At 40.5% G+C, this 27,132-nt stretch overlaps 2 protein-coding genes across 3 annotated transcripts in view; one reads left to right on the top strand and one right to left on the bottom strand.

Moving 5' to 3' along the window:
• Positions 1–2,362, bottom strand: part of LOC135545437 (adapter SH3BGRL-like) — a 42,593-nt gene extending 40,231 nt beyond the window's left edge. Inside the window, exon 1 of the mRNA XM_064973048.1 lies at positions 1,907–2,362. Coding sequence (XP_064829120.1) covers positions 1,907–1,951 — 45 coding nt within the window. The 5' untranslated portion in view covers positions 1,952–2,362. The remainder of the gene's footprint in view (positions 1–1,906) is intronic.
• Positions 2,363–3,314: 952 nt separating this feature from the next.
• LOC135545436 (non-histone chromosomal protein HMG-14A-like) lies at positions 3,315–27,132 on the top strand. Of its 2 annotated transcripts, none has more exons than XM_064973047.1 (6): positions 3,315–3,462; positions 4,424–4,450; positions 4,597–4,626; positions 11,893–11,946; positions 13,139–13,258; positions 26,237–27,132. In XM_064973047.1, exons 1-6 carry the CDS (start codon positions 3,448–3,450, stop codon positions 26,282–26,284), a joined length of 294 nt encoding a protein of 97 aa, XP_064829119.1. In that variant the 5' UTR covers positions 3,315–3,447; the 3' UTR covers positions 26,285–27,132. The 2 variants fall into 2 exon arrangements, with proteins under 2 accessions (XP_064829119.1, XP_064829118.1); XM_064973046.1 differs by having other exon boundaries at positions 4,421–4,450.

Below are 27,132 nucleotides of genomic sequence, written 5' to 3'. Positions count from 1 at the left end.
AGCCTACATATAACTGTCTGGTATAGCCTACATATAACTGTCTGGTATAGCCTACATATAACTGGTATAGCCTACATATAACTGTCTGGTATAGCCTACATATAACTGTCTGGTATAGCCTACATATAACTGTCTGGTATAGCCTACATATAACTGTCTGGTATAGCCTACATATAACTGTCTGGTATAGCCTACATATAACTGTCTGGTATAGCCTACATATAACTGTCTGGTATAGCCTACATATAACTGTCTGGTATAGCCTACATATAACTGTCTGGTATAGCCTACATATAACTGTCTGGTATAGCCTACATATAACTGTCTGGTATAGCCTACATATAACTGTCTGGTATAGCCTACATATAACTGTCTGGTATAGCCTACATATAACTGTCTGGTATAGCCTACATATAACTGTCTGGTATAGCCTACATATAACTGTCTGGTATAGCCTACATATAACTATCTGGTATAGCCTACATATAATTGTCTGGTATAGCCTACATATAACTGTATGGTATAGTCTACATACAACTGTCTGGTATAGCCTACATATAACAGTCTGGTATAGCCTACATATAACTGTCTGGTATAGCCTACATATAACTGTCTGGTATAGCCTACATATAACTGTCTGGTATAGCCTACATATAACTGTCTGGTATAGCCTACATATAACTGTCTGGTATAGCCTACATATAACTGTCTGGTATAGCCTACATATAACTGTCTGGTATAGCCTACATATAACTGTCTGGTATAGCCTACATATAACTGTCTGGTATAGCCTACATATAACTGTCTGGTATAGCCTACATATAACTGTCTGGTATAGCCTACATATAACTGGTATAGCCTACATATAACTGTCTGGTATAGCCTACATATAACTGTCTGGTATGGCCTACATATAACTGTCTGGTATAGCCTACATATAACTGTCTGGTATAGCCTACATATAACTGTCTGGTATAGCCTACATATAACTGTCTGGTATAGCCTACATATAACTGGTATAGCCTACATATAACTGTCTGGTATAGCCTACATATAACTGTCTGGTATGGCCTACATATAACTGTCTGGTATAGCCTACATATAACTGTCTGGTATAGCCTACATATAACTGTCTGGTATAGCCTACATATAACTGTCTGGTATAGCCTACATATAACTGTCTGGTATAGCCTACATATAACTGTCTGGTATAGCCTACATATAACTGTCTGGTATGGCCTACATATAACTGTCTGGTATAGCCTACATATAACTGTCTGGTATAGCCTACATATAACTGTCTGGTATAGCCTACATATAACTGTCTGGTATAGCCTACATATAACTGGTATAGCCTACATATAACTGTCTGGTATAGCCTACATATAACTGTCTGGTATGGCCTACATATAACTGTCTGGTATAGCCTACATATAACTGTCTGGTATAGCCTACATATAACTGTCTGGTATAGCCTACATATAACTGTCTGGTATAGCCTACATATAACTGTCTGGTATAGCCTACATATAACTGTCTGGTATAGCCTACATATAACTGTCTGGTATGGCCTACACCCTTCTACTGTACTGGCTGCTATTGGCTAAAACACATTTCTGATACAATATGAATGGAGTCATGTCTCCAGCGCTCCAGTGTGTCAGTTCAAACTGGTGACCAACTGAGGCGCGTCAGAGAATATTGTCTTATTGCTGATTAGAAATACATACTGTATCTGCACATCGTTATTATATACAGTAGCTCCGCCTGGTAAAGAAACAGCCCAACTTGTGGCAGCCTACCTTCTCTATACCAGACCCCCCACATGTAGTAAACCCTCATCACCAGAACCCCCGACCCCTGCAAATCCTATGAACATTTTAAAAGTCGTTTGTTCAGTTCTTACCGAGGTGGAACCGGAAGAGGTTGCTATATAGACCTTGATCACCATGTTAGATTGCGTTGTCGCCGAGGCTCCAGTCAGGTAGATTGATGCTTTGCTCTGCTCTGTTCCAATAGTAATAATGTGAGTTTCACAGCGATGACTCACAAAACAACTTCCTCCAGTCCTGGTCTGAACGATCCGCCCCTCTTCTCTTCACTCCGTCTCTCGTTCTCTTTCTATTCTTTCACACCGTCTGTTTCTCGTTGAAACATGTCACCGTGACTTGATCAGTGGCAAAACGTCGACCACAGACTCAACAGCCTAAATGCGTGGATATGAAGAGTCAGGAACTGTAACTTTCAAGAAAAAATATAAAGTTCTAGTTCTAGTCTGTCCAGTCAATGTTATGTCTCTTTTCACCTTCTGATTGAATTCCCTCATTAGCTCCACTTTGTGTCTGAATGCAACAATGTATCGAGAAGTAGCATCCATTAGAATGACGTCATAATCGAACCCAGTTACAGTTGGTTACAATGTCGCACCAGGTTGCGGTTAAAGGGCGTCTCAGAGCGCCCCCCAGTGGCATACATGAAACACTGCATCCCCACTCTACGATACCGGTACTTTTTGGGTATTTTAGTCCAGTAAATGAATGGCTATGAATTACAATAGCTAATAGAAGTACGCAATGCAAGGCTAGTTGGTCACATTTGAAGGTGATCATTCATATTCCGCCCTTTCTATCTCTATTCGGTGTGTCTGACTAGATAAGAGAGGAAGACTGAGGATGTTTTAGTGAGGTGTACCGTCTGTCCTCGGCCGCCAGGGGTGCAGGGAGAACTGCTCATTCATTCACACTGGGCTTTGGAGCTGAAGCCACCTACAGGCGCCCGGACGATGCGACGTAAACGTTCCCTCTCCTCAGATTCATTTAGAAAAGCCGACCAACAAAAATGTATCGAGCAAGAAGGGCGCCATGTTGGCCACAAGCACGAAGCCAAATGTTGATGTATTTTCCGTCTTATTTTGGGCAGAAGTTAAAATGGTGTAGTAGATGGTGACTTGCCTAGTTAAATAAAAATAAGATATATAAAAAATACAGTCGTTCTATGATGCTTGGAATAGAGGGAGATTATTTTCTTTGAGTTCCATTGAAATAAGACATAAATTAAACACAACCTCTATCAAATCATGTTCTCTGTTCGCAGGGGCACGTACTAATCATGCGCTCTCTATTATTTCATGGAGATGTTCTTGATTTTAGCAAGGCTTTTCTTCCCTCGCTTTGCTAGAAGCACTTCGCGCGTAAAGAACATCACCGGTTCCCAAATTCTCCGTGTTCTGCAGCTGCGAATAGCGCTCCGTAATTGGCGGAGAGCACATCAATCCTGCGTTTAGCCGCACCCCTCCCCCCATTCAGCCAGTCTGGTGGCTGTTCCTGTGTGTTTACTACACGGACCAGGCAGCAGCAGACACTTGGCTTCACATGCACCTAACTCACAACAGCTAGCAAGCTAAACACTTTATAGTTCCATCTGAAAGAGAATCTACAAGAATCCAACATGCCCAAGAGAAAGGTACGTAGTTTGGTGACTATTTAGAGAGGATTGTGAAATAAGAAAAGCAGGTATAGCGTGCAAATGAATGTAGAGAGCCATCGCTTCTCCAACGATTAGTTAATTATAAACCTATTTCTTTTGAGAATTTATGGTATTTATTTGGAGGGTATTTTCATAAATAATATGTATTTTTTTGTGTGTTTTAAATGAATATTTTTTCTGATTGCTTGTGGGCTTAAAAGGCTGCTTTCCCCCCGGCGGTCGCTGTCCTTTGGGAAGCCAGAAGTCTGTCTCCATGTAGTTAAAGCACAACCCGCAGCCATGCTTTGCAGCCCAAGTCTTCCTCTCTTCTTCGACCTACCGAACAGAAACGCTTCAGTTACAGACATTTTCCCCTCAATCCGCCCAAATTGGCCCCGAGAATATTCGTTCGTATCCCTAGTTTAAATTCTGATCGTTAAAAGATGCAATCGTCGTCGTATTTCGATAAAAATGTATATTTTTTGTCTTTGTTCATGGTCCCAGGTGGCTGCAGTGTCGTGTCTCTACCGCCGGGCGGCGCTGCGGAGGCTTAACTCTGCTCCTCCCTCTTGCTTATTCCGTCCCGCGCGAGTTTTCAAATCCTGCCTGAGCTCATAGACAGAAGAGAGAGATGGAGAGAGTGGAGAAAGAGAGACAGATACTTTAGGACCCCAACTTTCAGTGTTACTGGTCCCAAAACACATAAACTGTTAACAAAACTCAAATATTGCATTACACTTCCATCTAATGGGTCTAAAAACACCTTTATTTTAACATTATCTATGACATTTTTACTTTTTTCTTGAAATTGAAAAGTTATCTGGGGTCTTCCCTGACAGTGAAGAAATATGTAATTTGAGCCACCGTAGACTGTTGCCTGCTCTTATAAAGGCCAATAAAGTGTTGTTGTTGTAATAAAAGTTGTTTATTTGTTGTTGTTTGTGTTTGCCCTCAGCAGGGAGCCGCTGGGGACACCAAGGAGGAGGTAAGACAGAGATCCTCGACTACAACTCATCCCCTATAATTAATATTCAATAAATTAACTCGTATTGTCAGCTCAGTTTCATCATAGTTGATCTCTGACAGCGTGTGTGTTTTTCTGTGGTGACATGTTTTCTCTTCCTGTTGCAGCCCCAGAGGAGATCCGCCCGGTTATCAGCGGTGAGACCAGCTACGATACAGACATTATACACTACCTAGTGACGCGTCGTATAACCTGTACACTACCTAGTGACGCGTCGTATAACCTGTACACTACCTAGTGACGCGTCGTATAACCTGTACACTACCTAGTGACGCGTCGTATAACCTGTACACTACCTAGTGACGCGTCGTATAACCTGTACACTACCTAGTGACGCGTCGTATAACCTGTACACTACCTAGTGACGCGTCGTATAACCTGTACACTACCTAGTGACGCGTCGTATAACCTGTACACTACCTAGTGACGCGTCGTATAACCTGTACACTACCTAGTGACGCGTCGTATAACCTGTACACTACCTAGTGACGCGTCGTATAACCTGTACACTACCTAGTGACGCGTCGTATAACCTCTACACTACCTTGTGACGCGTCGTCTAACCTGTACACTACCTAATGACGCGTCGTATAACCTGTACACTACCTAATGACGCGTCGTATAACCTCTACACTACCTTGTGACGCGTCGTATAACCTGTACACTACCTTGTGACGCGTCGTCTAACCTGTACACTACCTAATGACGCGTCTATATCCTCAGCTGCAATCATTTTACACTTTACACATGTATTGTCTGTGTGTGTATATATTATATATATATATATATATATATATATATATATATATATAGCAGGTAATTACACATGTATTGTCTGTATATATATATATATATATATATAGCAGGTAATTACATATAGCAGGTAATTACACATGTATTGTCTGTATATATAGCAGGTAATTACACATGTATTGTCTGTATATATAACAGGTAATTACACATGTATTGTCTGTATATATAGCAGGTAATTACATTTACATTTAAGTCATTTAGCAGACGCTCTTATCCAGAGCGACTTACAAATTGGTGAATTCACCTAATGACATCCAGTGGAACAGCCACTTTACAATAGTGCATCTAAGTCATTAAGGGGGGGGGGGGGGTGAGAAGGATTACTTATCCTATCCTAGGTATTCCTTGAAGAGGTGGGGTTTCAGGTGTCTCCGGAAGGTGGTGATTGACTCCGCTGTCCTGGCGTCGTGAGGGAGTTTGTTCCACCATTGGGGGGCCAGAGCAGCGAACAGTTTTGACTGGGCTGAGCGGGAACTGTACTTCCTCAGTGGTAGGGAGGCGAGCAGGCCAGAGGTGGATGAACGCAGTGCCCTTGTTTGGGTGTAGGGCCTGATCAGAGCCTGGAGGTACTGCGGTGCCGTTCCCCTCACAGCTCCGTAGGCAAGCACCATGGTCTTGTAGCGGATGCGAGCTTCAACTGGAAGCCAGTGGAGAGAGCACATGTATTGTCTGTATATATAACAGGTAATTACACATGTATTGTCTGTATATATAGCAGTTAATTACACACGTGTTGCCTGTATATATACAGCAGGTAATTACACACGTTTTGCCTGTATATATACAGCAGGTAATTACACGTGTTGCCTGTATATATACAGCAGGTAATTACCGTAATTTCTGGACTGTCAAGCGCACCTGAATATAAGCCGCACCCACTGAATTATTAAAAAATATGTATTTTGTACATGAATAAGCCGCACATGTCTATAAGCCGCAGGTGCCTACCGGTACATTGAAACAAATGACCTTTACACAGCCTTTAAATGAAACATGGCTTGTAACAAAAATAAATAAAATGGCAGTAAACAGTAGCCTACCAAGAAAGTCATTGGTCACCATCTTCCTCCTCCTGTGCACTGAAACCACTGAAGTCATCTCCTTCGGTGTCGGAGTTGAATAGCCTCAGAATTTGTTCATCCGATGTTGGATCGTTTTCATTGTCGCTCTCGTCACTTTCATCCGGAGGAAAATACCCCGCTGAGCTCATAATGCCCCCTTCAACACGCAGCAGTCCAGCCTTTCGAAACCCGTTGATGATCGTGGATTTTTTGACAATACTCCACGCTGTCAGGACCCACTGGCAGACTTGACCATAAGATGCTCTTCGCCTGCGGCCCGTTTTAGTGAAGGATTTCTCCCCACTTGTCATCCAAGCCTCCCACTGAAGATGGAGCGCCACCTTAAATGCACGATTTACACTGATGTCAAGGAATCACTGCTGGAATTGAGTTTGTCCTCTTGATGGCTTCTTTCACAGAATCTGTTATGTGGGCCCTCATGCAGTCCAACACGAGCAATGCCTTGTTCTTGTGAAAGAATCCTCCCGGTCGCTTGCCGTAACACTCCGTATGCCATTCATGCATTAGGCCTTCCGTCATCCATCCTTTCTTCTTCTCGGGAATTTTTCTTTTGGCATCGTCATGCGTTTAAAAATCAACATCGTTGGAAGCTTTTCTCTCGATGCCGTGCAGCTCAGAACACAGGTGAAGTGTGTTTTTTCATGTCCAGGTGTTTTCAGCGTGACGGATGATTCGCCTTTCCTGTTGAAAGTTCGAGTGAGAGGCAGGTCAAAGGTCAGAGGAAACTCATCCATATTTATGATGTCGTGCGGGCCGATGGAATGCTCCGCTATCTTTGCATCAATGAATTTGCCGAAGTTTGAAACCTTTTCCTCGTAGTCGGGAGGGAGCTGCTGACACAGACTCGTCCGTACCCTGATGGACAGGCCTTTACGTCTCATAAATCTTAGACACCACGATGGTCCACCTCTAAAATCCTCAAACTTCATTGCGGTGGAGATTGTTTTGGCTTTCAGTCGGATCTGCACAGTTGAAACACCTCGGCCGTCTGCTCTCTGTGTGTTGACCCAGTCTTCAAGCTCATTTTCTAGTTCGGATCATCTGCTTTTCTTCCCTCTGAAAGCTTTTGTTGTCTTTTTGCACTGAGTCAGTTCCTCACGCTGCTGTTTCCAACATCTTATCATCGACTCATTGAGGCCAGGCTCCCGTGCAGCAGCTCTATTTCCTTTTCCAACAGCCAGATCGATCGCCTTCAACTTGAAAGCTGCATCATATGCATTTCTCCGTGTCTTTGCCATGATGAGGGTGACAAAATGACTACCGTAATCAGAATGATGGGAAGTTTGAGCTCGATTTATGTCACATTATGTGACGGTGCTCAGTTTCTGGCGGAATGAATCTTGTGAAAGTGGAAATATCCATAAATTAGCCGTGTCATTGAATAAACCGCAAGGTTCAAAGAGTGAGAATAAAGTAGTGGCTTATAGTCCGGAAATTACGGTACATATGTGTTGTCTGTATACATACATACATACATACATGCATACATACATACATACATACATACAGCAGGTAATTACACGTGTGTTGTCTGTATATATACAGCAGGTAATTACACATGTGTTGTCTGTATATATACAGCAGGTAATTACACATGTGTTGTCTGTATGTATACATACATACATACATACATACATACATACATACATACATACATACATACATACATACAGCAGGTAATTACACGTGTGTTGTATGTATATATACAGCAGGTAATTACACATGTGTTGTCTGTATGTATACATACATACATACATGCATACAGCAGGTAATTACACGTGTGTTGTCTGTATATATACAGCAGGTAATTACACATGTGTTGTCTGTATATATACAGCAGGTAATTACACATGTGTTGTCTGTATACATACATACATACATACATACATACATACAGCAGGTAATTACACATGTGTTGTCTGTATACATACATACATACATACATACATGCAGCAGGTAATTACACGTGTGTTGTCTGTATATATACAGCAGGTAATTACACATGTGTTGTCTACATACATACATACATACATACATACATGCAGCAGGTAATTACACGTGTGTTGTCTGTATATATACAGCAGGTAATTACATATGTATGGTCTCTGCCGGGTAATTACACATGTATTACTATTTTTTATTTTATTTATTTCACCTTCATTTAACCAGGTAGGCTAGTTGACAACAAGTTCTCATTTACAACTGCGACCTGGCCAAGATAAAGCCAAGCAGTGTGACTCAGACAACACAGAGTTACACATGGAGTAAACAATAAACAAGCCAATAACACAATAAACAAGTCAATGACACAGTAGAAAAAAGAAAGTCTATATACAGTGTGTGCAAAAGGCATGAGGAGGTAGACAATAAATAGGCCATAGGAGTGAATAATTACAATTTAACAGATTAACACTGGAGTGATAAATGATCAGATGAACATGTGCAGGTAGAGATACTGGTGTGGAAAAGAGCAGAAAAGTAAATAAATATAAACAGTATGGGGATGAGGTAGGTAGATTGGGTGGGCTTTTTACCGATAGACTATGTACAGCTGCAGCGATCAGTTAGCTGCTCAGATAGCAGATGTTTAAAGTTGGTGAGGGAAATAAAAGTCTCCAACTTCAGCGATTTTTGTAATTCGTTCCAGTCACAGACAGCAGAGAACTGGAAGGAGAAGCGGCCAAATGAGGTGTTGGCTTTGGGGATGATCAGTGAGATATACCTGCTGGAACGCGTGCTACGGGTGGGTGTTGCCATCGTGACCCGTGAACTGATATATTGCGGAACTTTACCTAGCAAAGACTTATAGATGAACAGGAGCCAGTGGGTCTGGCGACGAATATGTAGCAAGGGCCAGCCGACTAGAGCATACTGGTGGGTGGTATAAGGTGCTTTAGTAACAAAACGCATGGCACTGTGATAGACTGCATCCAGTTTGCCGAGTAGAGTGTTGGAAGCTATTTTGTAGATGACATCGCCAAAGTCTAGGGTCGGTAGGATAGTCAGTTTTACTAGGGTAAGTTTGGCAGCATGAGTGAAGGTGTAACGGTTTTCATGCGGTGAAGGAGAGTCGGACCAAAATGCAGCGTGTAGATTGCGATCCATGTTTAATCAACAAACGTAAACACGAATCAATACAAATACTACAAAACAAAGAACGTAACGAAAACCAAAACAGCCTATACTAGTGAAAACTAACACAGAGACAGGAACAAGGACACTAAGGACAATCACCCACGAAACACACAAAGAATATGGCTGCCTAAATATGGTTCCCAATCAGAGACAACGATAATCACCTGACTTTGGATGAAAAACATTCCCGTTTTAAACAAGATATTTTGTCACAAAAAGATGCTCGACTATGCATATAATTGATAGCTTTGGAAAGAAAACACTCTGAATTTTCCAGAACTGCAAAGATATTGTCTATGGGTGCCCTAGAACGGGAGCTACAGGCAAAACCAAGATGAAACGGCAACCAGGAAATGAGCAGGATTTTTGAGGCTCTGTTTTCCATTGTCTCCTTATATGGCTGTGAATGCGAGAGGAATGAGCCTGCCCGATCTATCGTTTCCCCAAGGTGACTGCAGCATTGTGACGTATTTGTAGGCATATCATTGGAAGATTGACCATAAGAGACTACATTTTCCAGGTGTCCGCCCGGTGTCCTCCGTCGAAATTGGTGCGTCATTTTCAGCTGCTGGTATTTTTCCATGGGATTCTGAGGGGAAAGCATGCTTCCACGAATGGCATATCAATGAAGAGATATGTGAAAAAACACCTTGAGGATTGATTCTAAACAACGTTTGCCATGTTTCGGTCGATATTATGGAGTTAATTCGGAAAAAGTTTGACGTTTTCGGTTCGTTTCGGTAGCCAAATGTGATGTACAAAACGGAGCGATTTCTCCTACACAAAGATTCTTTCAGGAAAAACTGCGCATTTGCTATGTAACTGAGAGTCTCCTCATTGAAAACATCCGAAGCTCTTCAAAGGTAAATTATTTTATTTATTTGGTTATCTGGTTTTTGTGAAAATGTTGCGTGCTAAATGCTACGCAAAATGCTAAGCTAGCTTGCAATACTCTTACGCAAATGCTTAATTTGCTATGGTTCAAAAGCATATTTTGAAAATCTGAGATGACAGTGTTGTTAAGAAAAGGATGCGCTTGAGAGCAGGCATATTATTTTCATTTCATTTGCGATTTTCAGAAATCGTTAACGTTGCGTTATGCTAATGAGCCTGAGGCTTTATTCACGATCCCGGATACGGGATGGGGAGTATCAAGAGGTTTTTAAGAGCAGTTGGAGGCCACTATATAGCACGCCCAACTCCATAATATCGACCGAAACATGGCAAACGTTGTTTGGAATCAATCCTCAAGGTGTTTTTTCACATATCTCTCCATTGATATATCGTTCGTGGAAGCATGCTTTCCTCTCTGAATCCCATGGAAAAATACTTGCAGCTGACTTTTGCGCACCAATTTCGGCGCAGGACACCGGGCGGACACGTGGTAAATGTGGTCTCTTACGGTCAATCTTCCAATGTTCTGCCTACAAATACGTCACAATGCTGCTTGTTTAAAACGGGAACGTTTTTCATCCAAAAATGAAATAGCGCCCCCAGAGCATCAAGAGGTTAACAGCTTCAGGTCACAAGACTCCTGAACAGCTAATCAAAGGGCTACCCAGACCCTTCTTTTACGCTGCTGCTACTCTCTGTTTATTATCAATGCATAGCCACTTTAACTCTACCTACATGTACATATTACCTCCTCGAATAACCTAACTAACGTGTACCCCCGCACATTGACTCTGTACCGGTACCCCCGCACATTGACTCTGTACCGGTACCCCCTGCATATAGCCTCCACATTGACTCTGTACCGTAACACCCTGTATATAGTCTCCACATTGACTCTGTACTGGTACCCCCTGTATATAGCCTCCACATTGACTCTGTACCGTAACACCCTGTATATAGTCTCCACATTGACTCTGTACTGGTACCCCCTGTATATAGCCTCCACATTGACTCTGTACCGTAACACCCTGTATATAGTCTCCACATTGACTCTGTACCGTAACACCCTGTATATAGCCTCCACATTGACTCTGTACCGGTACCCCCTGTGTATAGGCTCGCTATTGTTATTTTACTGCTGCTGTTTAATTATTTGTTACTTTTTATTTTCTATTTTTTCTTAACTTCTTAAAGCATTGTTGGTTAAAGTGAGCATTTCACTGTAAGGTCTACTACACCTGTTGTATTCAGCATGTGACGAATACAATTTGATTTGACATGACTGCTAATTCCACATGTATGACATATTTAACAGGTTACAGAACTCTGAACCAGTTGATAAATCTCAGTAAAGTCCTACTGAAGCCCTAGCTCCTACTGGTCAGTAGATCTGAAGCCCTAGTGCCTATTGGGCAGTAGAACTAGGAATGATCAGTGGTTGTAGAACACATGAGGCTGATGTTTGTTCTCTCCCTCCAGAAACCAGCCCCAGCCAAGACTGAACCCAAGGCCAAGAAGGAGAAACCAGCCAAGGCAAGAGAACAGAACTACAAACCCCAGGGTTGCGCATAATAGAACTACAAACGCTAGAGCAGTCACATTACAGAACTTCAAACTCCAGGGTTGTACATAATGTACTGAACCAAAATATAAACACAACATGCAACAATTTCAAAGATTTTACAGTTCCAGTTCATAGAAGGAAATCAGTCAATTGAAATAAATTCATTATGCCCTAATCTATTGATTTCAAATGACTGGGCAGTGGTGCAGCTGTGGGTGGGCCTGGGAGAGCATATGCCCACCCACTTGGGAGCTAGGTCCACCCACTCGGGAGTCAGGCCCAGCCAAACAGAATTGGTTTTTCCCCCAAAGGGTCTTTATTACAGACAGAAATACTCCTCAGTACCCCCTTCCACTCCTCAGATGATCCCGCAGGTGACGAAGCCGGATGTGGAGGTCCTGGGCTGATGTGGCTACATGTGGTTGTGCGGCAGGTTGGGCATACTGCCAAATTCTCTAAAGCGACTTTGGAGGCGGCTTATGGTAGAGAAATTCTCATTCAATTCTCTGGCAACAACTCTGTTGGACATTCCTGGAGTCAGCATGCCATTTGCACGCTCCCTCAACTTGAGACATCTGTGGCATTGTTGTGTGACCAAAATAAAAAGGTGGCCTTTATTGTCACACGCACAAGGCTCACCTGTGTAATTATCATGCTGTTTTGAGAGAGAAAAAACTTTTTGTGCGTATGGAACATTTCTGGGATCTTTTATTTCAGCTCATGAAGCATGGAACCAACACTATACATTTTGTGTTTATATTTTTGTTCGGTATAGAACTCTAGAGCAATCACATTACAGAACTACAAATCCCAGAAGCATCACAAAAAAACAGAACTATACGCCCCTGTCTAGAAAGAGCAGGCATGGTATATCTTTTTCACATTGTTAAGTGTAACCTTTGTTTAACTAGGCAAGTCGGTTAAAAACAATTTCTTATTTACAATGACGGCCTACACCGGCCAAACCCAGACGATGCTGGGTCAATGATGTCCCTATGGGACTCCCAATCACGGCCAGTTGTGATACAGCCTGGAATCGATCCAGGGTCTGTAGCGACGCCTCAAGGACTGAGATACAGTGCCTTAGACCGCTGTGCCACTCGGGAGCCCAGTATAGATGAGGATAATGTGAAGGATAATGTCTGTCATCCCCCCATCCAGAAAGAGAAGGCTGTGAACGACAAGAAGGAGGAGAAGAAAACTAAGAAGGCAGCAGCGAAGGAGAACGCAGAGGCCGCTGAGGAGAACCACTCTGAGAACGGAGATGCAAAGACCAACCAGGTAACATACATTACTATACTGTACACTACTGTACTATATACTGTACACTGCCATACTGTACTACATACTACTGTACACTACTTTACAATATACTGTACACTGCCATTCTGTACTGCATACTACTGTACTATATACTGTACACTGCCATACTGTACTGTACACCACTGTACTAAAGTTTGGACACCTAATTTTTCTTTATTTTAATTATTTTCTACATTGTAGAATAATAGTAAAGACATCAAAACTATTAAATAACACATAAGCAATCATGTAGTAACCAAAAGAGTGTTAGAAGAATCTAAAATATATAATAAAATAAATTATTTCTTTAAGTAGCCACCTGCGGTCCAACTCGTCCCAAACCATCACATTTGGGTTGAGGTCGGGTGATTGTGGAGGCCAGGTCAAGTGATGCTGCACTCCATCACTCTCCTTCATGATCAAATAGCCCTTACACAGCATGGAGGTGTGTTGGGTCATTGCCCTGTTGAAAAACTAATTGTAGTCCCACTAAGCCCAAACCAGATGGGATGGCGTATCACTGCAGAATGCTGTGGTAGCCATGCTGGTTAAGTGTGCCTTGAATTCTAAGTATGTCACAGACAGTGTCACCAGCAAAGCACCATCACACCTCCTCCATGCTTCACGGTGGGAACCACACATACGGAGATCATCCGTTCACCTCTGCGTCTTACAAAGACACGGTGGCTGGAACCAAAAATGGGCACTTCAATCCGACCCGCTGGCCACTTCAATCCGACCCGCTGGCCACTTCAATCCGACCCGCTGGCCACTTCAATCCGACCCGCTGGGCACTTCAATCCGGCCCGCTGGGCACTTCAATCCGGCCCGCTGGCCACTTCAATCCGACCCGCTGGGCACTTCAATCCGACCCGCTGGGCACTTCAATCCGGCCCCGATCCGGCCCGCTGGGCACTTCAATCCGACCCGCTGGGCACTTCAATCCGACCCGCTGGGCACTTCAATCCGACCCGCTGGGCACTTCAATCCGACCCGCTGGGCACTTCAATCCGGCCCGCTGGGCACTTCAATCCGACCCGCTGGGCACTTCAATCCGACCCGCTGGGCACTTCAATCCGACCCGCTGGCCACTTCAATCCGACCCGCTGGCCACTTCAATCCGGCCCGCTGGCCACTTCAATCCGGGCCGCTGGCCACTTCAATCCGGGCAGCTGGCCACTTCAATCTGGCCCGCGAGACATAAAACATTTATTTTTAAATATCCCCAATTTCATGGTATCCAATTGGTAGTTAGTCTTGTCGCATCACTGCAACTCCCGCACGGACTCGGGAGAGGCGATGGTCAAGATCCGTGCGTCCTCCGAAACATGACCCAGCCGCACTGCTTCTTGACACAATGCCCACTTAACCAATGTGTCGGTGGAAACACCGTACACCTGGCGACCGTGTCAGTGTGCATGCGCCTGGCCCGCCACAGTAGTAGCTAGAGTTCGATGGGACAAGGAAATCTTGGCCTGCCTAAGCCAGACGACGTTGGGCCAAGTGTTCGCCGCCTCATAGGTCTCCCAGTCACAGCTATCTGTGACACAGCCAGAGATCAAACCCGGGTCTGTAGTGACACCTCAAGTACTGCTATGTAGTGCCTTAAACCACTGCGCCTTAAACCACTGGAGGCCGAGGCAAATTGATATTAACAAACAATTGGTCCCCCAAAATATGCGTCCCTCCGTTGTTTTTCAAAATCCCAAAGTGACCTTCGAGCCAAAAAGTTTGCCCACCCCGTCTTAAAGTAATGACGTCGTTTCTCTTTGCTTATTTGAACTGTTCTACCATAAGGTGGAGTTGATATTTTACCAAACAGGGTATATTCTGTTTACCACCCCTGCCTTGTCACAATACAACTGATTTATGGAACGCCGTTTTGGGTCTTTGCATGTGAAAAAAGATACACTTCAAATAACACTTTGACGTGTCAAATAAGCTTGTTGACAAATCAGGACCTGACTGCATGTCAGAATAATTGAACGCGTTCATACATTTTTGACGTAGTTATCACACATTGATTACACTCACTCGTATTTCATATGTCACAATGATTCACCGATACGTATGCTATGATGCTGGTAAAGGTTTGTCTCGTGTACGTCTACCACACGAGTGCAGACACATTTCCTCTAGCTCTGGACAGTGCTGGTCATAAAAAGCTAGCTCGCTGATGGATGCAAACAATGTTCTTCCTATAGTTAGCTAGCTAAGTGCTAAGCTATAGTTAGCTAGCTAAGTGTCATCATCCAAAATACACCTAATTTATAAGACAGTTCTTATTTCACTAATGGTGGTCAGACCCACCTAATGTGAAGCGAGCCACAGTACGGATTACCCACAATAGTGATATGCGGTTTACCTTGAAAATAAACGTCTCTCAATGAAAGTAATGCAAATAATACAAATAGTGGAATCATGACATAATGGAATAGATCATGCTAAATGAGGTTGGAATGTTCTTATCTAAATTCAACAAAATAATAATTTGTCAAATCTGTTGAAATCACACTGGATGTATTGTACTTTAGAATTTCATTGAGGACATCCTTATTTCACTGTACAGCCTTAGCTATGGGTTGTGGAACAATGACATGCGGTATCAGTCTACTCAGTGACAGAGAACATTAGCGTCGTAGCTCTTATCGAGGGACTCTGAAACCACTATGATGTGAGCCACGTATATTGTATCAGTCAACCTACGAAGTGTATTGAACACTATTCCAGGAGCAAAACAATACAACGTGGATGTTTTGGAGCCTGATAACTCTTGAGAAGGACTTTGGGGAAAACAATCACCGGGCTACTGAGTAGACTGATAATCCATTTCATTGATCATCCCCAATCGTTAGGTGTCAATACGCATAATAGGCTGACTGGGGAGGTGATTTCCCACAGTCAAAGTCGCGCAATAAGAGCTATGACGCTAATATTTGCGTAAACTCTTCACAATTGACTTCTGTGGGTGTCACCGAGTAGACCGATAACCCATTTCATTGCTCCACATTCCAACACCAACCTTGTTTAACATGATCTATTATAAATATGGCATGATTCCACCAATTGTAACCTTCTACATCAAAGATAAACTTTTATTTTGAAGGCGAACAGCAGAGTCCACTATTGTGGCTATTCCTTATTGTGGCTCGCTTCACAACACATAACCCAGTCCGGTAGAGCCATTGTAGCTGGCTGCTTATAACCTTAGTTTTTGGCAACATGATGAAGTAGCTGGTTCGCTAGTTATTTCAATAGGAGAACAACAAGTGGCTACCTAGCTAATACTTACTCACAAGGATTCCAAAATCAATGTTAAGAATATTGAAAATGACTGCTGTTTGTACTGGTCATTGTTTTCAGGCTGGTTCTATTGGTGCTTGCTGGGTACCAAGCTAAAGCTAGCTAATTACCCCAGAAGTTGCTGATAACATCTGTATCAAAGATATTAGCAAACATGTTTGATCCTGATCTAATTTCACAAGGACGTTTTCCCATTCGGTGGAATAAATAATGCCTTATTACCAACGACATATTGTACAGCTTTGACAGTGATCGTAATGGTGGCACTTGGCTTGCACGGGAAAATTCAGCACACACAACATTCTACAATAGAGTTGTGTTGTTGGGACGTGTCAAATTAAAAGCTTATTTGTGTATCTTTTTTTGCCACGCAAAGACCCAAACGGTGTTCCACTCAAACACATTAAGAAGGAAAATAAATCCACAAATTAACTTTCAACAAGGCACACCTGTTAAATTCCAATGCATTCCAGAGTGTGCAAGGCTGTCATCAAGGCAAAGGGTGGCTACTTTGAAGAATATAACGTGTTTTTTGGGGTTAGTACTAGAGGTCGACCGATTTAATCAGGGCCGATTTCAAGTTTAAATAACAATCGGAAATCTGTATTTTTGGACACCGATTTGGTCGATTTTTAAAAATGTGTTTTTTATTTTTTACACCTTTATTTAACTAGGTAAGTCAGTTAAGAACACATTCTTATTTTCAATGACGGCCTAGGAACAGTGGGTTAACTGGCTCGTTCAGGGGCAGAACAGATTTTGACATTGTTAGCTCAGGGATTCAATCTTGCAACCTTACAGTTAACTAGTCCAACGCTCTAACCACCTGCCTCTCATTGCACTCCACGAGGAGCCTGCCTGTTACACGAATGCAGTAAGAAGCCAAGGTAAGTTGCTAGCTAGCATTAAACCTATCTTATAAAAAACAATCAATCAATCATAATCACTAGTTAACATGGTTGATGATATTACTAGTTTATCTAGCGTGTCCTACGTTGCATATAATCGATGCTTTGCGCATTCATGAAAAATGACTGTCGTTGCTCCGACGTGTACCTAACCATGAACATCAATGCCTTTCTTAAAATCAATACACAAGTATATATTTTTAAACCTGCATATTTAGGTTAGCAGGCAATATTAAACAGGTGACATTGTGTCACTTCTCTTGCGTTCATTGCAGAGTCAGGGTATATGCAAAAGTTTGGGCAGCCTGGCTCGTTGCAAAAAAAATTGCCAGAATTTTGCGTAATTATGACATAACATTGTTGTAACATTATACATTGTATAATAACATTGTACAATAACATAATATAATAATAATATAATAATAATATAATAATATAATAATAATAATATAATAATAATATAATATAATATATAATAATATAATAATATAATAATAATAATATAATAACATTGTACAATGTAACAGGAATATTTAGACTTATGGTTGCCACCCGTTAAATAAAATACGTAACGGTTCCGTATTTCACTGAAAGAATAAGCGTTATATTTTCAAAATGAGTTTCCGGATTCGACCATATTAATGACCAAAGGCTCGTATTTCTGTGTGTTATTATGTTATAATTAAGTCTTTGATTTGATAGAGCAGTCTGACTGAGCGATGGTAGGCACCAGCAGGCTCGTAAGCATTCATTCAAACAGCACTTTAGTGCGTTTTGCCAGCAGCTCTTCGCTGTGCTTCAAGCATTGAGCTGTTTATGACTCCAAGCCTATCAACTCCCGAGATGAGGCTGGTGTAACCGATGTGAAATAGCTAGCTAATCAGCGGGGTGCGCGCTAATAGCGTTTGAGACATCCTCCAGCATGACCGGTTTGGCGGTGGGTCAGTCATGGTGTGGGGTGGCATTTCTTTGGGAGGCCGCACAGCCCTCCATGTGCTCGCCAGAGGTAGCCTGACTGCCATTAGGTACCGAGATGAGATCCTCAGACCCCCTGTGAGACCATACGCTGGTGCGAATGTGTTCCTGGACAATGCTAGACCTCATGTGGCTGGAATGCAGCAGTTCCTGCAAGAGGAAGGCAATGCTATGGACTGTTATCCACTGGCATCTGGGACATCAAAGTGCCATCAAGAACAGTTCCACAGACTGTCCAGTTGGCGGATGCTTTATCCAGGTCTGGGAAATCAGGAGCAAATGAGCATGAGGGAGGTCATATAGGCACTGGATAATAACTACAACCTAAAACTTCTTACCTGGATCATATTGAAGTCTCATGTTAAAAGGAACCAAACAGACCTACATTTCATGTTCTCATTGATAATTTTTGTGTGATTTTCTGAGCCATCAACTATGTAAAGTTAGCTTTCTTACATTGGCACATATTGCATTTTAGTGTTCCCTTTCATTTTTTTCAGTGTATATCCTACTATACACTCCACTGTACTAACACTTGGCGGATGCTTTTTGTCCAGGTCTATTTAAGACCAAATACATGAACATGTTTCACTGATTTATGCTTTGAGGCAATAAATAGATGATTTTATTGATTAAGTTACAACACTACTGTTCATTCACTATTTTGTAATTGTCATTTTACAAATATTAAATAAAATAAAAATCAGCCGACTAGTGTTAATCCACTTTAATTTTTTTGTGACTCCAATAGATCGGTATCGGCTTTGAAATTTTTATTGTAATTCAATTCCAATCTGAATACACTTATTGTGTTAATTTTGTATAGTAAGCCTCAACATAAATCAGAAATATGTTCAATTTGTATAAATAGTGTTTCAGTATGTTCAGATCTAAAGTGCAATATGTATATAGTTTAGTAGTTCCCTTTCATTTTTTTGAGCAGTGAATATCAGTACATCATAGTATTACAGTAGTTTTAGATAGTACTATATATGTGCACTATAACGATGCTTATAGTACTATATAGTACAGTGTATAGTACAGTACCCTTCTGTACAGTACTATGGTATATACTGTACAGCCAGAAGGCGTACCCTGTATAGAAGTGTACATTATAGTACTATGCTTTATAGTACAATACACTACTATACTGCTATACAGTCATAGTACTATCTAGATAGGCTTGGAGTATAAACAGTGCACTAGTAGGACTATATACTGCTCAAAAAAATGAATATTGTACGATACTAAACACTTTTATACACTACTATATATTACTTTGAAATATACTTTTTTTCTTTACATAGTTCCGAATGTGCTGACAACCATTAGTCTAATTATTCTGTTACACAAAAATTATCAATGGAATTGAAATGCCCAAACTTTTATCATTTTGTATCTGTAATAAGTGACACAATTTCACCTGGTTTAAATTTCTTTTAGCTAAATATGGTTTAAAATGACTACACTGATTTTAACTTTGATGTAAAAATGTATTTAAAACAAGTCAAAATAAAGGCATCAAACATGTATATGCAATTAGGACACCTTTAAACTTGTAATATCATCAACCATGGGCAAAGTCCTGATGATGGAATTTCTAAGATAGGTTTAAGTGCTAGCAAATCCCAGCCTGGATTTGCATAAAGCATCCTCGTGGAGTGCAATGAGAGGCAACTCCTGGACAGTTAACTGTGGTGCAATGAATGGCGTTGGTGGATGGAGCGAGACATGATGTCCAGATGTGCTCAATTGGATTCAGGTCTGATTAATAGGTTTAACATGATACCAGTCCATACAGGTATCAATGCCTTAGGTTCTTGCTAGGAACTGCTGACACACTCCAGCCTATATCATTTGCTAGCATATGTCTTGACTATTGGATGGAACACCAGGCACTTTAGCATGCCGTAGTCTAACAGTATAGCTATAGGATCTCATCTCTGGCTATACACCTCCCTGGCTCAAACCAGGAACACATGGAGGGCAACAGCCTCCCAAAGCAGCGTTACCCATGCAGACCATATACTGAACAACTACTCCAAGTCTCAGGTCATGCTGGACGTCTTAAACGCTATTAGCGCGCACCCCACTAACTAGCTAACCATTTCACATCGGTTACACCAGCCTCATCTCGGGAGTTGATAGGCTTGGAGTCATAAACAGCTCAATGCTTGAAGCACAGCGAAGAGCTGCTGGCAAAACGCACTAAAGTGCTGTTTGAATGAATGCTTACGAGCCTGCTGGTGCCTACCATCGCTCAGTCAGACTGCTCTGTCAAATCACGGATTTAATTTTAACATAATAACACAGAAATACGAGCCTTTGGTCATTAATATGGTCGAATCATTTCGAAAACAAAACAATTATTCTTTCAGTGAAATACGGAACCGTTCCGTATTTTATTTAACGGGTGGCAACCATTAGTCTAAATATTGCTGTTACATTGTACAACCTTCAATGTTATGTCATAATTACTTAAAATTCTGGCAAATTTGTTCACAGCGAGCCAGGCTGCCCAAACTGTTGCATATACCCTGACTCTGCAATGAACGCAAGAGAAGTGACACAATTTCACCTGGTTAATATTGCCTGCTAACCTGGATTTCTTTTAGCTAAATATGCAGGTTTAAAAATATATACTTGTGTATTGATTTTAGAAAGGCATTGATGTTCATGGTTAGGTACACGTTGGAGCAACGACAGTCCTTTTTCGCGAATGCGCAAAGCATCGATTATATGCAACGTAGGACACGCTAGATAAACTTGTAATATCATCAACCATGTGTAGTTAACTAGTGATTATGATTGATTGTTTTTTATAAGATAGGTTTAATGCTAGCTAGCAACTTACCTTGGCTTCTTACTGCATTTGCATAACAGGCAGTCTCCTCGTGGAGTGCAATGAGAGGCAGGTGGTTAGAGCGTTGGACTAGTTAACTGTAAGGTTGCCAGATTGAATCCCGAGCTGACAAGGTAAAAATCTGTTGTTTTGCCCCTGAACGAGGCAGTTAACACACTGTTCCTAGGCCGTCATTGTAAATAAGAATGTGTTCTTAACCGACTTGCCTGGTTAAATAAAGGTGTAAAAAAACATCCAGATCGGTGTCCAAAAATACAGATTTCCGATTGTAATTAAAACTTGAACTCGGCCCTAATTAATCTGCCATTCTGATTAATAGGTTGACCTCTATACTATACACTGCTATACTATACACTGCTATACTATACACTGCTATACTATACACTGCTATGCTATACACTTCTATACTATACACTACTATACTATACACTGCTATGCTATACACTGCTATACTATACACTGCTATGCTATACACTGCTATACTATACACTGCTATGCTATACACTTCTATACTGTACACTACTATACACTGCTATGCTATACACTACTATACTGTACACTACTATACTATACACTGCTATGCTATACACACTACTATACTATACACTATGCTATACACTCTATACTGTACACTACTATACTATACTGCTATACTATACACTGCTATACTGTACACTACTATACTATACACTGCTATGCTATACACTTCTATACTGTACACTACTATACTATACACTGCTATGCTATACACTGTACACTCTATACTGTACACTACTATACACTGTACATGCTATATACACTACTATACTGATACACTACTATACTATACACTGCTATACTATACACTGCTATGCTATACACTTCTATACTGTACACTACTATACACTACTATACTATACACTGCTATGCTATACACTTCTATACTGTACACTACTATACTGTACACTACTATACACTACTATACTATACACTGCTATGCTATACACTTCTATACTGTACACTACTATACTATACACTGCTATGCTATACACTGCTATACTATACTACTATACTATACTATACACTACTATACACTTCTATACTACTATACACTACTATACTATACACTGCTATACTATACACTACTATACTATACACTGCTATGCTATACACTTCTATACTGTACACTACTATACTATACACTGCTATGCTATACACTTCTATACTGTACACTACTATACTATACACTGCTATGCTATACACTTCTATACTGTACACTACTATACTATACACTGCTATGCTATACACTTCTATACTGTACACTACTATACTATACACTACTATACTATACACTGCTATGCTATACACTACTATACTGTACACTGCTATGCTATACACTTCTATACTGTACACTACTATACTATACACTGCTATGCTATACACTTCTATACTGTACACTACTATACTATACACTGCTATGCTATACACTGCTATACTGTACACTGCTATACTATACACTTCTATACTGTACACTACTATACTGTACACTGCTATGCTATACACTTCTATACTGTACACTACTATACACTTCTATACTATACACTACTATACTATACACTGCTATGCTATACACTACTATACTGTACACTGCTATGCTATACACTTCTATACTGTACACTACTATACTATACACTGCTATGCTATACACTACTATACTGTACACTACTATACACTACTATACTATACACTGCTATGCTATACACTACTATACTGTACACTACTATACTATACACTGCTATGCTATACACTTCTATACTGTACACTACTATACTATACACTGCTATACTATACACTGCTATACTGTACACTACTATACTATACACTGCTATGCTATACACTACTATACTGTACACTGCTATGCTATACACTTCTATACTGTACACTACTATACACTACTATACTGTACACTGCTATGCTATACACTTCTATACTGTACACTACTATACTGTACACTGCTATGCTATACACTTCTATACTGTACACTACTATACTGTGCACTGCTATGCTATACACTACTATACTATACACTGCTATGCTATACACTACTATACTGTACACTACTATACTATACACTGCTATGCTATACACTTCTATACTGTACACTACTATACTATACACTGCTATGCTATACACTACTATACTGTACACTACTATACTATACACTGCTATGCTATACACTTCTATACTGTACACTACTATACTATACACACTACTATGCTATACACTTCTATACTGTACACTACTATACTATATACACTGCTATGCTATACACTTCTATACTGTACACTACTATACTATACACTGCTATGCTATACACTTCTATACTGTACACTACTATACTATACACTGCTATGCTATACACTTCTATACTGTACACTTCTATACTGTACACTACTATACACTACTATACTATACACTGCTATGCTATACACTTCTATACTGTACACTACTATACACTACTATACTATACACTGCTATGCTATACACTATACTATACTATACACTACTATACTATACACTGCTATGCTATACACTTCTATACTGTACACACTACTATACACTACTATACTGTACACTGCTATGCTATACACTTCTATACTGTACACTTCTATACTATACACTTCTATACTATACACTTCTATACTATACACTTCTATACTATACACTACTATACTGTACACTACTATACTATACACTGCTATGCTATACACTTCTATACTGTACACTGCTATACTGTACACTACTATACACTACTATACTATACACTGCTATGCTATACACTTCTATACTGTACACTACTATACTATACACTGCTATGCTATACACTTCTATACTGTACACTACTATACACTACTATACTGTACACTGCTATGCTATACACTTCTATACTGTACACTACTATACACTACTATACTGTACACTGCTATGCTATACACTTCTATACTGTACACTACTATACTATACTATACTATACACTACTATACTGTACACTACTATACTATACACTGCTATGCTATACACTTCTATACTGTACACTTCTATACTATACACTACTATACACTGCTATACTATACACTACTATACTATACACTACTATACACTACTTCTATACTATACACTACTATACTATACACTTCTATACTGTACTATACTACTACTATACTATACACTACTATGCTATATACACTTCTATACTGTACACTACTATATACACTACTATACTATACACTACTATACTATACACTTCTATACTATACACTACTATACTATACACTACTATGCTATGCTATACACTGCTATACTATACACTGCTATGCTATACACTTCTATACTGTACACTACTATACACTGCTACTATACTATACTACTACTATACACTAATATACACTTATATACTATACTGTACACTACTATACTATACACTTCTATACTATACACTACTATACTATACACTATACTATACTACTACACTACTATACACTTCTATACTATACACTAATATACACTACTATACTATACTATACACTACTATACTATACACTAATATACACTTCTATACTATACACTACTATACTATACACTACTATACTATACACTATACTATACTATACACTACTATACACTATACTATACTACTATACTATACTATACACTACTATACTATACACTATACACTATACTGTACACTACTATACTATACACTATACTATACACTACTATACTATACACTACTATACTATATACTTACACTATACTATACACTACTATACTATACTATACACTACTATACTATACACTACTATACTACACACTATACTATACTATACACTACACTACTATACTATACTATACTACTATACTATACTGTACACTACTATACTATACACTACTATACTATACACTACTATACACTTCTATACTACTATACTATACTATACACTTCTATACTGATACACTACTATACTATACACTACTATACACTTCTATACTTTACACTACTATACACTACTATACTATACACTACTATACTATACACTTCTATACTATACCCTACTATACTATACACTACTATACTATACACTAATATACACTTCTATACTTTACACTACTATACACTTCTATACTGTACACTACTATACTATATGCCACTGTATGCTATACACTCCTATACTATACACTATACACTGTACACTACTATACACTGTACACTACTATGCTAATCACTACTAAACTACAGACCTCTATGCTAATCACTACTAAACACTTCTATTATATGCACTACTATACTACACGCTGCTATACTCTACTGTACTATACTCTGCTGTACTATTCACATTTTACACTGCTATACTATACATTACTATACTATACACTACTTTATAAACTGGGTGTTTTGACATTTGAATGTTGATTGGCTGACATCCGTGTTATATCAGACCTATACCATGGGTATGAGAACATTTATTTCTACTCTAATTATGTTGGTAACCAGTTTATAATAGCAATAAGGCCCGAGGGGGTGTGATATATGGCCAATATACCACGGCTAAAGGCTGTATCCAGGCACTCTGCGATGCCTTGTGCGTACAAACAGCCCTTAGCTGTGGTATACTGGCCGTATATCACACCCCCTCGGGCCTTATTGCTTATGTACACTACTAGGAGGAACTAGAAAGACATCATGGACTGTAGAGAACCTGATGCTGGTCATAAAGACATCATGGACTGTAGAGGACCAGATGCTGGTCATAGGGGACATTGGAAGACATTTGTCAGCTTGATGGCAGAGATAAGCTCCTGTTTTAGGATGAGAAACTACCAACAGGAATGTCAGGTTGCTCTACTGACCTCTAACCTCTGACCCTGCAGATGGAGGATGCTCCCGAGGCAGAGAAGGAGGAAGCCAAGTCTGAGTAGCAACACTGCCGACCCCCCCCCCCCGCCCAGTGTTCGTGGTCCCCCTCCAAGGCATATTGTTAACAGAGGAATATTTTTATCAGTGATTTTATAAGTATACTATCTACTATCCGTACAGATTTTTAGCACAAAGCAAAGCTGAGTAATATAATGCAGATCTGCAGTGGTCATATCAACAAAGTGTCTGCAGGCAAGATGAACACACTAAAATCTTTTTTAATTAAACAGCATTTCATGATTGTGTAGGAAGCAAAGCGTGTCCCGTCCCATAGTGAGTTGTGTTACTGTGCCCACCCTCCTCCACAGTTGGTTCTCCTAGGGTTCTACCTTTAGTCCTGGTTTATTAACGGTTCTCCCTGGCGTTCCCTTGCTTTGTCTAAATGTTCCTGTTTTTACATGAAACATGTTCTAAGCGTGTTGAAAGTGTGTTGTCCAATAAGAAAGAGGAAGAGGATCATGAGAAACATTCTGGACAGAGTGACGTGTGTCTCCTAGGCGACCCTGTAACAGTGACATGCAGGTGTCTCCTAGGCGACCCTGTAACAGTGACATGCAGGTGTCTCCTAGGTGACCCTGTAACAGTGACATGCAGGTGTCTCCTAGGCGACCCTGTAACAGTGACATGCAGGTGTCTCCTAGGCGACCCTGTAACAGTGACATGCGTGTCTCCTAGGCGACCCTGTAACAGTGACATGCGTGTCTCCTAGGCGACCGCAGTAGTGTGTGACAGCTCTCCATCTTGCTGGTTTTTTAAACACATGTTGTTGTTTTTTAGATGAGCGGTTCTCTGATGTGTCTGATGTTCTGGAATTCTCCAATAAAACAAGTCCTGTGAATTTTCCTCAAAA

The sequence above is a fragment of the Oncorhynchus masou genome, chromosome 9 (assembly GCF_036934945.1).
Source record: "Oncorhynchus masou masou isolate Uvic2021 chromosome 9, UVic_Omas_1.1, whole genome shotgun sequence".
NCBI classification, from domain to species: Eukaryota; Metazoa; Chordata; class Actinopteri; order Salmoniformes; family Salmonidae; genus Oncorhynchus; species Oncorhynchus masou.
This window is presented reverse-complemented; position numbering and strand designations above follow the sequence as displayed.

Excerpts from the sequence above, each read along its gene's own strand:
- LOC135545436 (XM_064973046.1), top strand. Across the intron at positions 4,451-4,596 it reads CTGGGGACACCAAGGAGGAG|CCCCAGAGGAGATCCGCCCG; the intron begins GTAAGACAGAGA and ends TTCCTGTTGCAG. Across the intron at positions 11,947-13,138 it reads AGAAGGAGAAACCAGCCAAG|AAAGAGAAGGCTGTGAACGA; the intron begins GCAAGAGAACAG and ends CCCCCCATCCAG.